The sequence below is a fragment of the Rhinatrema bivittatum genome, chromosome 9, assembly GCF_901001135.1.
Source record: "Rhinatrema bivittatum chromosome 9, aRhiBiv1.1, whole genome shotgun sequence".
Taxonomy (NCBI): domain Eukaryota; kingdom Metazoa; phylum Chordata; class Amphibia; order Gymnophiona; family Rhinatrematidae; genus Rhinatrema; species Rhinatrema bivittatum.
In genome coordinates, this window is record NC_042623.1 from 198,751,956 (window position 1) to 198,767,831 (window position 15,876).

Sequence of the window (15,876 nt, forward strand, 5' to 3'; positions counted from 1 at the left end):
TTAAATAAAACAATTCGTACAGGTTTGAAATTGTTTAGTCTGGAGTTAGTGTACTGCAAGTTTATCTTCTAACCCAATGTTTGCCAGCCTTGTTCTGGAGACACATTTAACTGGTATGATTTTTGGGATATCTGTAACTGTTTCATCTAAGCTTCCCTATCCACCTGCTGGGGATGTTCCAGCCATCTTGAAATTTCAGTCATGCAGGGCCAGCAGTTCCTGTGAGACTATAGGTCCCTGCAAGATGACTGGAGTGCACCCAGCAGTTAGATAACTATTGGTAGTCCCATGTGCAGGGAACATTTGTCATGCATATACATGAGAGATTTGCATAGACTGGGTTTACAATGTATGCAGCTTATCTCATGCATATTTATTGTGGCTATCTGGTAAACCAGACTTTTCCTCCAGGTCTGGGTTGGGAAACGTTGCTCTAGCCCCAAAGCAAATATCAGTATTAACTGCAGTGAAGAAAATGTTTTCAGAAGTAACTGATCCTGAAGTGATTTTTGCCATTGGGGTGAGTAGAGCTCACTCTGTAATTTAGGGGTAATTTCCAAGCAGCCCACTTTGTTAGGAAGCAAAAATGCCTATAAGTTATACCAGTTTTCAAAGCAGAATCACATGTATAAATGTGCTTTTAAAATTATCCCACCAAATTCAACGCCACATACTTTAGTTGCTCTTATGTGTGTGGAAAATACATCTGTGTACTTTTTAAAAAAAAAATTCAAAAGTGTGTACAGGCTCCTCCACAGGAACACCTCTGCTGAGTATTGGTAAATGCACGTGGGAACAGGACATAGGCGTGCAAGTTTACCTACATATCGGGTGGTCAATTTTGTAAAAGGCCATTTCTTGCAGGTAAAACAGTTTTACCTACGGAAATGTTTTTGCAAATTACCCTCTTAATGTTGAGCTAAAATGCATCCTTTATGCGTCTTCATCCCTTTAATGTAGCTTTGAGAATGACTAAGCCTTTACAACTTAATCGTATCTTAACAATGGCAAAGGAAGATAACGTCTCCATATATTCTGCCTCTTTTTTTTTTGGCATATTGAGCAGCTTTGGTGGGTCCTTCTCAAGAGGATAAAAATCAGTGATCTTAAAGGCTCGATCAGTCTTTCCTCAGTTTTACCAGAAGGAAACCTCCAATGCCAGGTTTAAAAGTCCATCTGTTCTTGACTAATATATGAGAGGTTTGTGTGTGGATACGGTTCAGCAATTTTGCCAGCATTCTGATTGATGATGAACACTGAGAACAGCAGGATTGAAAACTATCTGTCATGCTAACCTGATCTTTCTTTCCTCAGCTTTGATCTTGCTGTTCTACTTGGTGTTCTATGGCTTCCTAGCTGGACTCTTCACCTTCACCATGTGGGTCATGCTCCAAACACTGGATGACAATGTTCCAAAATATCGCGATAGAGTTTCATCTCCAGGTAATTATGTGCCGTTTTTCTCTGTCTGCTGATTTATTACTTTCACGTAAGGTGTATGAATATGGCAAGCATCGGTAGATGGTGGTAGTAGTAGTAAGTAGTGGTGATTTTATGATACAAATGTGTTTAGAATGTGAATTTATGTATGGAACTCCATATTCTTATAAATTCATGATAGTAAAACAAAAGTGGATAAGCTTCCCTGTTGTTGCACATACAGTCAAAGTTTGGAGAACAGCGTGCAAAGTCGTCATACTTCCTAAAGAGATTATATTCCAAATTTTTAGTCTGTATAGGAATCTGGATTTTGCGCCTTGTTCTTTTGCTATTGATATGGAGATCTGGAGGAGCCAAAGGGGGTTCAGTTTTTGAAGCTCGAATATGGTAAGGGAATCTGGATTTTGCGCCTTGTTCTTTTGCTATTGATATGGAGATCTGGAGGAGCCAAAGGGGGTTCAGTTTTTGAAGCTCGATTATGGTAAGGGGGATAATTGAATGTGTTTTGAAGAACTGTCTGTTAAACATGATCTGATGAATTACACAAGTATATGGAGTGGTCCTGCTAGAGAAATGAATCTTTTAGAAGCTCTATTGGGCTCTGAAAATAAAAAGAAAATGGTTTCAGCTTTGATGACTGGAATACTCCTGGAAAAATTGTTGAACTTGAATTTGCATTTGTCCAAAGAGGTTAAAATATGGACCCAGGCGCATATGATTTCTGCTGTAGGAGGAGAGATTTTGATAAGGCACTTTCACTGTTCGAATAGAGCTCCAGCTTTTATACTAAAATCGACCCCCATGCTGATCCAGGTGGTGGGAGTGTCCATTTGTGCAGGGTTTCTAGGAACAGGTAGGTGTTTGAGGAAACTGGTAAGATAGCTGGGGTTAATTTGCCACTTTCATATAAATTATGTTTTGGGCTTCAGAATGACTTCATTTTATGGAGCAGGAAAAAGTTGATAGGGTATTTGGTGCATGCTGCTAGGTATATAATAATGCTTTGGTGCAAGAATGTGCCAAGGATGGATCCCTGCCCGACAAATGCAGACCAGGCTGATAGGTTGATTGGAGAAACATACAAACCTTAAAAATGAGTTAGGTGCCAAAAGATTTGGAAACCCTACTGGAACTTTTACCAATTTAGAACTAAAGTGTTTATATAATATGGGATGGCTTGCTTGGATAATTATTGAAGCTGATGGAATTAGTTTGCACAGCGTACCAAGAGTTTCATGTGTTTAGTGATTTAAATAAAAAGTTAACCAAGGCCCCCCCCCCCCCCCAAAAAAATAGAAACGAAAGTTAATAGTAGGTGCTTTTTTCTGAGGAAGTCAAAAGTATCTCTCAATGATTGTTTGTAAACCCTGAGCAGACCAATTGTGTTCATTGATTATTAAATGGTGAGGAAGAATGCATCAGTTCATTGATTATTAAATGGTGAGGAAGAATGCATCAGTTTAATCTAAAAACAAATTGTTCCTTTTCCTCCAAAAAAAAAAATTAGTTTTGAATATGTGGGTGCATATTTTTAGATGTATTATCTTGGATTTTCATACTTTTAAACTACCCTATAAAATAAGCTGCTGATCTGTAGATGAAACTTTCCCTCTGTGACATCAGAATGAAGACTGTTTCCATTGAACATGCGGTTAATATTATATTAAAACCTAAAGAGGTTTGTTGACTGGTTTTCTGATCCTGGTTCAGATTTAATGGCAAGTTTCGAAGTAAAAGTAGGATCACAGATTAATAGAAGTCTACCTGAAATCTTTTTTTTAATATTTGTATTTATATACCGTATTTTTCGCTCCATAAGACGCACCTAGGATTCAGAGGGGGGAAATTAAAAAAAAAAAAAAAAAAATGGTGTGCTAAACTGGCTCTGTCCCCGGGTGTCTGTGCATCTTATGGAGCAAATTAGGGGAGTACAATAACATTTTTTTTTGTCCCCATTTTGTTTTTGGGTCTGGGGAGGGCCATTTCGGTCCACTCCCCAGATCAGAAAACTTTTATCTTTCTCTTTCTGTGGGAAACACCCCCCCCCGCCCATCCCAACCCTTTAAATTAATTAACAACCCCCCCCTCCTGACCCCCCCCCCCCCAAGACCTGCCAAAAGTCCCTGGTGGTCCAGCGGGGGTCCAGGAGCGGTCTCCTGCACTTGGGCCGTCGGCTGCCAGTAATCAAAATGGCGCCGACGGCCCTTTGCCCTTACTATGTCACAGGGGCTGACCAATGGCACCAGTAGCCCCTGTGACATAGTAAGGGCAAAGGGCCGTCGGCGCCATTTTGATTACTGGCAACCGACGGCCCAAGTGCAGGAGATCGCTCCCGGACCCCCGCTGGACCACCAGGGACTTTTAGCAGGTCTTGGCGGGGTCAGGAGGGTAGGGGGTTGTAGTTAGATTTTTAGTTTTGGGGTTTTTTTATATTAGCTCCATAAGACGCACAGACATTTCCCCCCACTTTTAGGGGGAAAAAAGTGCATCTTATGAAACGAAAAGTACAGTAATTTATAATGTATTAACAAGAACACTCTTGTCACAATATTAATGCGCACACAGAAAAAAGAAAAGGTGCCACAGGCCACCATTTGTAATCCTTTGAGACTTTCCCACTATTTAAATAGACCCACCCTCCGACTATTCCTAGTGTGGCAATTTCAGCAGTGGTCCAGAGGCTGAGAGCTATGCACCAGGGCACTGTCTGTAACCCAGCCACCAAATATCGCCCTTAGAAATTATCATGGCTGTAAATACTCCACCAAGGGCTATGAATGCTATCTCCAAAGCATTCCCGGGCAACCCCAAGCTTGGAAGACCCGATCCAGGAATCAAACCAAGGACCTTCTGCATGGAAGTGCACGGTATTTGCCATGGAGCTACTAGACTGGCCCATTTTTGCTCATTTTAATTTAAAAAAACAAAACAAAACATTGTAATTAAGATATTATCTTAGTAACTATGTGACGTGCACATAATTGTAGAATATATTTGACTTTACAGACAGTTATTTTACCATTTGAATATGTGTGCTTGGCATGATAACGTCTAATCAGCATTTCTTTTTATCTGTCTTCTACTATTACTGCTACTGGTACAGTGCATTGCTACCTCCCTAATTATGTTCTTTTTTTTGCTTGCAGTGTTCCAGACACTAAGTTTAAAAACACACAAAATCCCCTCACAGGATGGTTACAGGTTCTAGTCTCATGTTAAATATGCTGTGCAATCAAAACGGGAATCTTTGTTGTGGATTAACCAAAATTATTATCCATGATTTCCACTGAATATTGGGGAATATTTTCAATGAAATCCAAATAAGCTAAACTTGAGTGCAATTTGGAAAGTCATCTTATTTGACTTTTGTGACTTGAGTTGATGTAGAAGATATGGTGCTGAAAGTTTAGATGGATTAATGGGCTGTATTCTAAAAGAACTTTTTCACATACTATGACTGTGAAAATCTTTGAGTAAGACTCAATGAACAAAAAATGTCCTTCTTTAATACCAAATATCATGCTTTAGGTAGTCTTCAGATCAATATTTTTCCAAGGAGCCTATTATATTCACCAATCTTTTTCCTCCAAAAAAGTCTGAAAAATAGATGAAAAACTCTAAATAAGTAAACAAATCCAAAAAATACCCCTTAGGAAAACAAAATTAAGGGAAGAAAGGTGAGAAGGAAGAATATTAGACATTTTAGCTGGTGCCCAAGTTTTCTAAATATTTTTCTCCGTGGACAAGCAGGATGGCACCCTCATAGATGGGTAATATCAGATGGAGCTGGGCAGAGAAGTTTTGCTTCAAAGATTCTGGAAGATTCCACTGGGCGTGTGCAGCCCGTGCAGAGCTCCTCAGGCTCATCTTTTCCATAGAGTCTGCAGGTGGCAGTTTATTTTTTTCTCAGTTGCTGCGGCATGAGTTCTCTAATTCTGCTGGAACTGCTTCTCATGCGGTAGGTTTTTCATGTGTTTTTCTAAGTTTTCTTCCTTTTCATTGGTAGCATGGTATACTGGTTTGGTGCATTGAAGTGGCATTAGTCGAAGTTTGCCCAGTTTCAAGTCGTTTGATTTTGGCTCATTGATTTTTTGCCTGATGTTCCTAAAAGTGAATAAAGCCAGCAGCTTCAATAAGTGCCCCTTATGTGAATGCATCATTTCTATCAGAAATCCCCATGATAGATGTGTGCTTTGCCTGGGGGACATCTACAGTGTCTGGCTGTAAACCTGTGTAGGACTTCATTTCCTGTTGGAGCTCATTGAGAAGCTCTTTAAAGTCCAACTCATTCACATCACAGGACTTGGAAGCTACAATGACCTCTGGTGGTACATCAATAGTGGCATCAATCATTCTCGGTATCGAATATCATGGAGGACTGGGGAGATAAACCATACACTGAAGAAAGCACAGAGTTCTGCATTGGTGTTGGCATTGGAGTTCAGATGACATGCATCAAGCGAAGGCACAGAAGAATCAACACCTCTCTCATGTACGGTGCTAGGAGCAAGGACATTCTGGCAGCTGCCTTGAATCCCCTGAAGTGTTCTTTTGATGAGAAGAGCTCATCCTCACAGCAAACCCAGGAATCATGACAGTTTTCAGGGATCCAGATGTCAGCCACAGAGTTACCTCTAGTGTTGTAATGGCCTCCCCTCCTGCCTCCCAGCCTGTGCTGACATTGGCGATCTTTGAAGTGCAACTGGACAGAAGATCCAGAATGTGGTGGAGTGTAAGATGTGAAACATCTATGCAATGACATGGACATCGTATGTATTTTGCAGACTGACTTCCAACATTTACAAGGGTCTCTGGTGGTAGAGCGATCGTGATGCTGATCCTTGGAGGAGAATCTGCATCAGGAACTGTCACACAATGCTAATCTCAAGAGCATCAGGGAGGAAACTTCACCAATGCACAGAAGTTCATCCATATCTAGGGCCCATCAAAGAAGCCCTGTCATCTCTAAGGCCTTGTCTGCTAGATACAACTCAAACAAAAGCCTTTCTTCCACAAGAAAGGATTGCCACATTGCTATCTGTTCTGGAGAGGAGAAGAATGTGTCAGCAGACGCCGGTATTAGAAATGTTGAAATTCTTTGGCTGCATGAGTTCAACAATGCATGTTACTCTTATGGCACATTTCCATATGAGGTGAGCCCAATGGGACCCTAAGATCTCAGTGGAATCAAGCCACTTGGAATTTTTGAGAGACAATTTGCATCAGCCAGCCTCTAAGGGACTCTGTCCTGGTGGCTGATTCATTCTAATCTGGCCAAGGGATTCCCATCCATATTTCTCCAGTACAAATTGTCCTAACTATGGATGCATCCAGCAGATGGACTGAGTTGGGTATTGGAACCTCTTGAATGGTCTCTGGACAGGGGAGTAGCAATCCAGATATTCCACAAGTGGGGCACACCTGTGGTAGATCTTTTTGCATCTGTTTTGAATCAAAAAGTCCTGAACTTTTGCAGACGAGCCTTGGATGCCTTCATACTTGGTTGGGGACAAGGTCTTCTGTACATGAATCTTCCAATTCCTCTGATGGAAAAAACCTTGCTGAAACAAACCAGACTGGGGCACTATGACCATATTGAATGAGACAAACTTTGTTTCTAATCCTGTGGGGAGATATCCAGTCAGGTTGGGGAATTCCCCAAATCATCACCTCAGTATTGGGTCCTTGGCCCTCTCAGTCTGAACGTTGAAAGGGTAGACCTGCAACTTGTGGATCTGTCCAAGGGTATCTCATATTTTTCTGGCTTCCAGGAAGGATTCCATGAGGAAATCCTATGGTTTAAAGTGGAGGAGATTTGCCATGTGTGAGGGGAAAGGCCCTACATTTTTTCTCCTGCTCCACATAGAAACTGCTTGACTACCTTTTTTTTTTATAATTTAAGTTTTATTAGAGACTAAGCAGTCGCAATAAACAAAGTAACATACAGCAAAATGCAACAAAGATTATACAATCATTCATAATCAATAAACTGATACATTAGAACAGTCTCTGTGTTCATTATTTACTCCCAAACCCCCCTCCCCCCCCTCTCTCCGGGGATCATACAATAGCAGACATCAGGTCCCGCCAATTCAAAGAGTTCCCAATATCAAGCAGAAAAATAAAGTCCCCTCAGAGATCCATCTGTTTATTTCTCCAAGCTAAATACGGGTTCCAGGTGCGCTGGAATGCCCCTATTCTCTTCTGTTTATGAGCGGTAATTTTGTAGAGGTTATAAAGCTGAGCTGACCGGGACTGGACCTTAGCCAGCGTGGGTAGGTGGTTATCCTTCCATTTAAAAGCTACTTAACACCTAGCCGCTGTGGTAATAAACGTTATAAGCTGCTGGAGATATTTCTCCCCCTTATGGTATACGCAGTTTAGTAAAGCTGTTTGAGGTGTTAGAACAATATGTAAATGAGTAATTTCTGTTAACCAATTAGCTATTTCCCTCCATAGCCGTGTGATAGCCACGCATTTGCTCGACTACCTTTTATATCTGTCTGAATTTAGTTTAAAGACCAACTCTGGGTTCATCTCACTGCAATTGGTGTTTATTACTCCCATGTAGAAAGTAATCCATCTCCATTCAGCCTTTAGTTGCCTATTTCATATGGGGGCGTGCTTCAGCTGGTCTCCTTTCTAGCCTCTCATTGTATCATAGATCTCACTGTAATATTGACCCAGCTGATGCAAACTCCCTTTGAGCACCTGGACTTTTGTGAGCAGAAGTGCTTGACCTGGAAGGTCATAATTTTGGTAGCAGTCATTTCGTCATGTAGCATCAATGAGCTCCAAGCCCTAGTGACTTATCTGCTATAGGGCGGTTCTGAGTTGCATTCTACGTTCCTTCTTAAAGCAGCATTGGATTTTCACCTTAACTAGTCCGTCATGATTCCGGTGGGGTTTTTTTTTCCCCGGACCAACTGTCCACAAGAATAAACAGGTGTTGCACGGTTTGGATTGCAAAAGAGCTTTAGCCTTCTGTCTGGAGAAGACAGAGACTCTTAAAAAGTCAACCTAGCATTTTATTTTGATTGACCTAGAAAACCTGGTATTACCATTGCCAGGAGCACTCTTTTATAATTGAGTAGTAGATTGTATCTTCTTCTATTATGCTCAGGCAGATCTAAATCTGGTGGACAATGTTAAGGCTCATAATGTTTGAGCCATTGCAGTGTCAATAGCCCACCTAAGGTCGATCCCCGTGGAGAAGATCTGCAAGGCTATGACATGGAATTCTCTCCACAAATTCTTATAATACTATTTCTTGAACAAAGATTCCCAACATGACAGATTAGGCTTGTTATTTTAGTTTCAGGGTGCGCTTTATTTAAAAAAAAAAAAAAAAAGTGAAATAATAAAAGGGCTTACTGCCACCAAAACTAGTTTTTGATTGTTTGTGACTCTTCTTTGTTTGTTTTTCCCCTTTTTACATTCAGGGTAGGCTGTAGCTAGGAATTCCCCCATGTGTTAGAACTGCTATCCTGCTTTTCCTCGGAAAAAGCAAAGTTGTATACTTGTAACAGGTATTCACAGAGGACAGCAGAGCATCTGTCCTCACAAAATCTTCCCTTCGTCCTTTGGGTTAAGTATTTAGCATTGTATAGACCAGCGATTCTCAACCGGTGTGTCGCCCAGCTCCGGCACGTGTGTCACTGCTCCCGGTGTCCCACTGCCCCACTTGTGCTTCCCTTCTTCCCAGGGGCAGACTGGCCGATGCAGTTGGTAGGGGAGTGCTGCCGGAGGCCAGGTTGGCAGGGCCGAAGAGCGGAGAGACACTGCGATCCACCGCCGGAGGCCAGGCCGGCAGGGCCGAAAAGCGGAGAGACACTGCGATCCGCCGCTGGAGGCCAGGCCGGCAGTGACTGAAGTGCGAAGAGACCCTGTACGCTACTGCCGGAGGCCGGGCTGGCTGGTCAAAGAGCGGAGAGATGCTTTGTGCCACCGCTGGAGGCCAGGCTGGTGGGGCCGAAGAGTGGAGAGAACACTGTGTGCCACTGCCGGAGGCCAGGCCGGCGGCGGCTGAAGAGCAGAGGCCAGGCTTATTGGGCCAAGCAATGAGAAGAGGCTCCACGTGAGCGTGTGTGTGTGTGTGTGTGTGTGTGGCAGCTTTGTGTGTGCCTGTGGTAAAATGGGTGCGTGAGAGCTTGTGTGTGTGTGGTAGAATGGTGCCTGGATACATGAGTGGCAGCTTTGTGGGGGTGTGGTAGAATGGGAGCAAGAGCATTTGTGTGTGATTGAGAGCTTGTATGTAAGTGAGAGAGCATGTGTGTGATTGAGAGATTGGTCGGAGGTGATGTGTTTTTGTGAGAGAGAGACAGACTTGTCAGGAAGATGACTGGTGTGTATGTGAGGCAGAGACTGGTCAGGGAGGTGACTGGTGTGTGTGAGAGGAAGAGAGACTAGTTAGGGAGGTTACTGGTCTGTGTGAGACAGAGACTGTGCGTGTGAGTGATTGGTTGTGGGCTCTAAGGAAGAGGTCTATGAGGACAGAGCGTCAGTAGCCCTTGCTGCTTCTGGTGAGTGTTTTTGACCTGCAAGGGAAAGGAGTAGGAGAGTTGCTGGATAGGGTAAGTAAAGGTGGCTTTTTAAGTTTATTTTTCTTAATTGATTGCCATTTTAATTATTGGGTATTGTGATGTCTGCTGTTTTGAAATATTTTGTGATATTTGGACAATTTTTAATTTTTATGAGTTTTTAATTGTTGGATGTTGTTCTGTTCATCAGCTGTTTTTTAACATTTATTAGTAAAGCTTTACAGTTATTTCTAAGTGGGGATCTATAGCAGCTTGGTTTGTTCTGTTTTCCTAATAGGTGGTGTATTGGGGTTTATGGCCTGGTTTAATATTTGCAGTGTTGCCTTTTCATATGTAGGGTTGTTACTGTTTGACTCTGTTCCATAATACAGGTGTAACTTTGTGCTGGTTAGTTTGTGTGCATTATTGCAGATCCTGGGACTATGTTAGGTGCTAGATTTCTCTTTCCATTTCTCCAGGTTCGCACTGCATGTAGGGTGGCTTTTTTGGTTTTCCATTCCAGTTTGTCTCCATATTTATAATTTGTGGTGAAGGTCAGTTCTGGGTGTGTGATCGAGGTGAGGTAATTTACTAGCATGTAGGCATTTGTATCAATCTTATTTGTTGTGTTTTCTCAATAGGACATGCATTAGTGGTAAATTACTGACTTTTCATAAGGAGGGGTATTGTGGCTGGTAGTAAAGGGAGTTTGTTTTGCTTTTACTGAGATGTCATCAGAACCAGAATATCTTTTTTGTATGGCGAGTTGTACAGGGTAATGCCCTAGCTCTGCTCTACACCCATTTTTGGGGATCGAGGGGGTTCCTGAGGATGCAGAATGTATATTTACATTTAGCCCCATGACTGTCACATGTTCAGTGTGTCACGCATGTGAGAACCATCTGTCAGGTGTGTCCCGGCCGAAAAAAGGTTGAGAACCACTGGTATAGAGGGCCTCGCATGGGATGCGATGATGTGCATCTGGTTGCATAATGCTGAGTGGGGCTTGTCCAAAGCTTCCAGAAGCTTTGAAACACTATTTTATTTGTGTCTGGTTTCATCTATTGATGTAACCCACACGTGAGGATTGACATCCTGCTGTCCTCTGAGAACACCCGTTACAGATAAACAACTTTGCTTTCCATCCCTGCTGTTACAGCCGTCACTGCCTCCGTTAGCAAAATGTTCCAGAATGCCATCATTCTGGAATAAAAATATTTGTATTCTTCCACTTGAGGCTTCTCTCTCTGTTGTTCCCAAGGTGAAAAGATCTTCTGAAAAGCTCCCGTGTAATTCGTTGATATGTTTGTCCCCCCTATAATTAAATCCCACCTCAGTTCTTTTTAGCCCCAGTTTGGACAGCTTCCACTTTCCTTCTCGTCCGTGCCAGTTCAGTCTGGAAAAGTGAGCTCTGTCCTCTTGCCAGCAGAAGGAATCGGAGGAAGAAAAAAAGCTCAGAGCTGACTCCGCTCCCCCTATAAACGTCTGGTACTGCCTCCAGCTCCTCGCTTTGGGACCCGACAATTGGGGTCCGAGTTCCTCTACCAAAGGGTGCAAGCACCGGGTGGCCCCCGGTGACTTTGTTCCCTTGGATGAGCCCAGCGGCAGGAGCTACGGACAGGGCACCTAGGTCAAACGGTCTTCGTGGGCTGATTTCTCTGGTCGTGTTTTGGGGGGAGGGGGGGGGGAGAAGAGCGACTTGCAGTGCAGCCTTTTCCCTGAGCTGCCTCCTGATCTCCTGTGATGCCGTGCCGGATTTGGACTTGGTCGCGTGATGGAAGGCGATCGTCCTCTTCCATCCCTCCCTCTCTCCTGTTAGCTTCCGGGTTTTTGGTTTTTTTTTTTTCTGTGGCTGACTCAAAGGGTCCTTCCCCTCTCTGATGTCATCACGAGCCATCCTGGAAAGCTGGTGTGCTGGGGGGGGGGGGGGGGCACACAGTACGGCGACCCAAAAGGAGGTTGCAACTTAGGGGGAGCAGTTGGGAGGGATTGGGTTAAACCGTGTTGTTTCTCTTTATGAGAAGGGGGCATCTCTCTAGGCTATGGGGACTGGTTTTGTTTTTGTATCATTTCCCCTGTCTTTACTTCATGTTCTGGCAATTGATGCCTTCGAGGCCTGCCCCTTGGCTAACGTTTCACTGGTCTGCTGGGACAGTTTAATTGGGATGTAGATGTTTTGGAGCCAAAAGTGAGAGTGTCACTTGTAGAGTCTTCCTTTTGAAGTCTGCTCTAATTTCCAATGCCCGACTTGAGGTCTTAGTGACCTTTGACCCCAGTTAAGATTCCTGGGCCTGCTTTAAAGTCATAATAGTGGGGGTGGGGGGTTTGGGGGGGTAAAGTCGGCCTTTATGTGAGGATATGTAGAAGTTAAGCAGGGAATTTATTTTGTTTTATGAGTATGTTAACACCGATGCCCATCCTGGTCCTTTTGGATTTTTATCTCTTTTCTGTGGTGGTATCTCATCCTAATATTAGGTTGTGTTTCTCCACAGTCGAGGCAGAGGGATAAATAAAGAAGATGGTCCTCAGGAACCTAGGATGGGTTTGTCTTGTTATACTATCTCACCTTCAAGGTCTGCACCAGTTGCTGTTGCTTTATGAGGACGACTTTAATGATTGTTTTTTCTCCTTTTATGTTGAAAAGAAATTTTACTGGAAGTTTTTTTGGGAATCGGGAAGGAAATTGGATGAGATGTGCTGGGCTCTGGCTTTTCCAGGCAGAATTGGGGTTGAGATGATTCTGATGGGTTGCTTTAGCTGTTTTAATAATGTATCATTTGGTTAGTTTGATTTTACTGTGCAACAGCTGGTGTAGTCTCTAGTGAGAGCAGAGCTGGGTGGTAGAGCATTATTTTTATTTTTGTATTGAATGCTGCATTTTTGTAATTTACTGCATTTATTTATTTATATATTTTCTGCCTTTGAATTGTATTTTAAATGTGCTGTAAGATGCTTTAGTGGTCTTTCAGGATTGGAAAAACATAGACCATAGCCATGGCTGGTGTAGTTGATGGTGACGGGAGGCTGTCCAGAAAGGCCATGAGGGACCTACAAGGCCAGATGTTTGCATAACTGTTGCACGAGTGGTGGTGGACATAACGGATTATTTTGAGACTTGGGAGGGAAGGAATGCTGGGTGTGAAATATGAAGGAGATCTTGCATGTTCAGTTACCCAGGAAGGGTAGCATACAATGGAGGAAGACATCAAAACCTGTTTTGGAAAGGGAGTGATATCCTGCAGTCAGCCACGCTCTGTGACCTGACTGGCAGTGTCGGGAGTATGTACAAAAATATCTGGGCAGAATGGATAAGTCATTTGGTCTTTCTGTCGTCATCTGCTGTTACAGTATTAAATGCAGGAGATAAAGCTTTTTAAATAAAATGGGTCAGATGCATTTGCCCTAGGTCATTAAGTAATACAGATACAAGAATCATAGCATTTTGCTCCAAAGTAAATAATTTGACCTTCCCAGTGAGGTAGAAAGACATATGCTTAAGAACAGTGTAAAACAAATGCTAGCCCACCCTGTCACAGGTGTCCTGTTCTGAATGAAGATAATCCAAAAATGGGGAAAACATCTCTCACACACATATATATATATATATATATATATATATATATATATATATATATATATATAGCGCTATTTGGATTTTATTGATTACTCTTAATTTATATTGTAACTTGATGTTTGTATAAAAATTGCAATCACATAAGAGCTTGAGGGGACTAAGAGTTTGTAATCCTTTTGATCTATATGAAAAATTTGAGCTCTACGCATTTTGTAAAGCTGTCATTTGTGCAACAAAGTTTAAAGCCTTTTGTCAACATTCTCTCTATGAATTTTATCTCAAGTCAATTTTGTGTGTATGAGGACATGATATCCTAAGACAAACTTCTTGTTCTAACTTGGGTTCTCCTTAGGTCTTATGATTTCACCCAAATCATCTGCGGGCCTGGAAATTGTCTTTCGCAAATCTGATCCTAATACATATAAAGACTACGTTGCTGCCCTTGACTTATTCCTAAAACGTAAGTGTACTGTTCAAGTTTTATTTTATGATAGCTATTAAGACAGCATAAACAAAATATGTTTTAATATTTTTTAAGTTTCACACTATATTTAATGTTGAATTGGGAAATGTTTATCACTATGTTACTCCCTGCCTCCACACACATGTTAATTGTAAACCGGGTTGATGTGATTCTTATCATGAAACTCGGTATAATAAAAATAATAAATAAATAAATAAAATGCTTAGCCCAAGGTTTTAGGAATAGTGGTAATCAGTTGGTTCAGGATAAACAATGTTTGATGTATTTTATATACTACTAAGTAATTTTTCAGAGGTTTTGTTAATTCATGGTACTGGGGAGATAAATAAATAAATATATATTTATTTATTTAGATTTCATGATCTTTTCTGAAAACTGTCAGGGTCTAAGATGTTTCATCTAAAAACAACAAAAATCCTGTAGATGAGTCTATTAAACCCAGTAATTTAATAAACATCTAAAACCGCTTTTACACCAACAAGAATTCAGAACCGTCCTACAATCTCTTATTCTCACCAGCCTCGACTACTGCAACTCACTCTTGATTGGTCTTCCAAAAACTGCCTTAAAACCACTCCAATTACTACAGAACGCCGTAGCTAGAGTACTAACCAGCAAGAAGAAATCAGACCACATCACCCCTGTTCTGAGAAGTCTTCACTGGCTACCAGTCGAAAAAAGAATTGAATTCAAAACTTTAACAATGCAATATACAAAGTAGATAACACCGCCCTCAATAACATGATTCAGAAACACAAATCACAACGCACGACAAGAACCGCCAGTAAACTGCATCTAGTCATACCATCTCTTCCTTTAGCAAAGCTTTCCAACACGAGGAGCAGAGCCTTCTCCATTGCGGGACCGAAATTATGGAACTCCCTACCAGATTACCTAAGCTCACTTAGCGACATCAAATCTTTCAAAAAGGAACTCAAAACATGGATATTCAGTCAAACATTCAAAGATGACGTTGGTTAATTTGCACCCAACTGCTCCTACACATAAACACTCTCCGTTATGCGCGTACTAAACTACTAGAGAGAACACTTCTCATGACACTACACACCTATCCACAGACTCCTAAAACAGTTAATCTTAGTTAAATCAATTGTTTACCTCTCACCGCGCTCCAAGAGAGGATATATCCCTTTCAGTCCCAACTTTACCCAAGTAAGAGAAATCTAAACACACCAAGCGATTGACGAAGTACACAAGTTTTTATACAATATGTTAATCATTACCTGTTTGTCCACAGTAATACCTTGTTCAGTTCGATTGTTTATAAACTGTAATAAGTTGAACAGTTCTAATAAGTTACACGGTTCTACTGTTTATAACCTGTAAACCGGATTGAAGGCAGCTAGCTATACTTCGGTATATAAAAAGCTATGAAATTAAATAAATAAATGCTTATTTGCCTGCCATAAAATGGTTATGTGCAGTGTGCATTTTTATTAAGATTACTTGTTTTAAAGTGGAGGGTAAGAGTATCCTAGAGGTTAGCGGAGCAGGCTGAGAACGTCGGGATTCATATCCTGCTTCTCCCACTGATGCTCCTTGGTTTTTGTTTTTTTTTGTAATTTAATGTTTATTAAACAGGATAACATCATATATGGCATAAACAATGACATAAGTGTAGAACGTGATTCATGAGCAATATATAATGAAATAGAAGTATATATAACATCAATCAGACTCCTGTATGTTCAATTTTCACCCCTCCCCCTCAATATCCAGCCCGCCGCTACACTCCCTATTAATTTTATTCCATGTGTAGAGTCTAATAATGTTCTTCAAACAGTTAACAAAATTCACAAACAATACTGGGCTGCAAGGACAGCATGTAACAACCAGTA

The 15,876-nt window shown here is 41.6% G+C and overlaps 1 protein-coding gene across 1 annotated transcript in view; it reads left to right on the forward strand.

Annotated features, from left to right (window-relative positions):
- The window catches only part of ATP1B3 (ATPase Na+/K+ transporting subunit beta 3), an 85,343-nt gene that overhangs the window by 34,216 nt on the left and 35,251 nt on the right, over window positions 1-15,876 (forward strand). Inside the window, exons 2-3 of the mRNA XM_029615394.1 lie at window positions 1,315-1,443; window positions 13,886-13,993. Coding sequence (XP_029471254.1) covers window positions 1,315-1,443; window positions 13,886-13,993 — 237 coding nt within the window. The remainder of the gene's footprint in view (window positions 1-1,314; window positions 1,444-13,885; window positions 13,994-15,876) is intronic.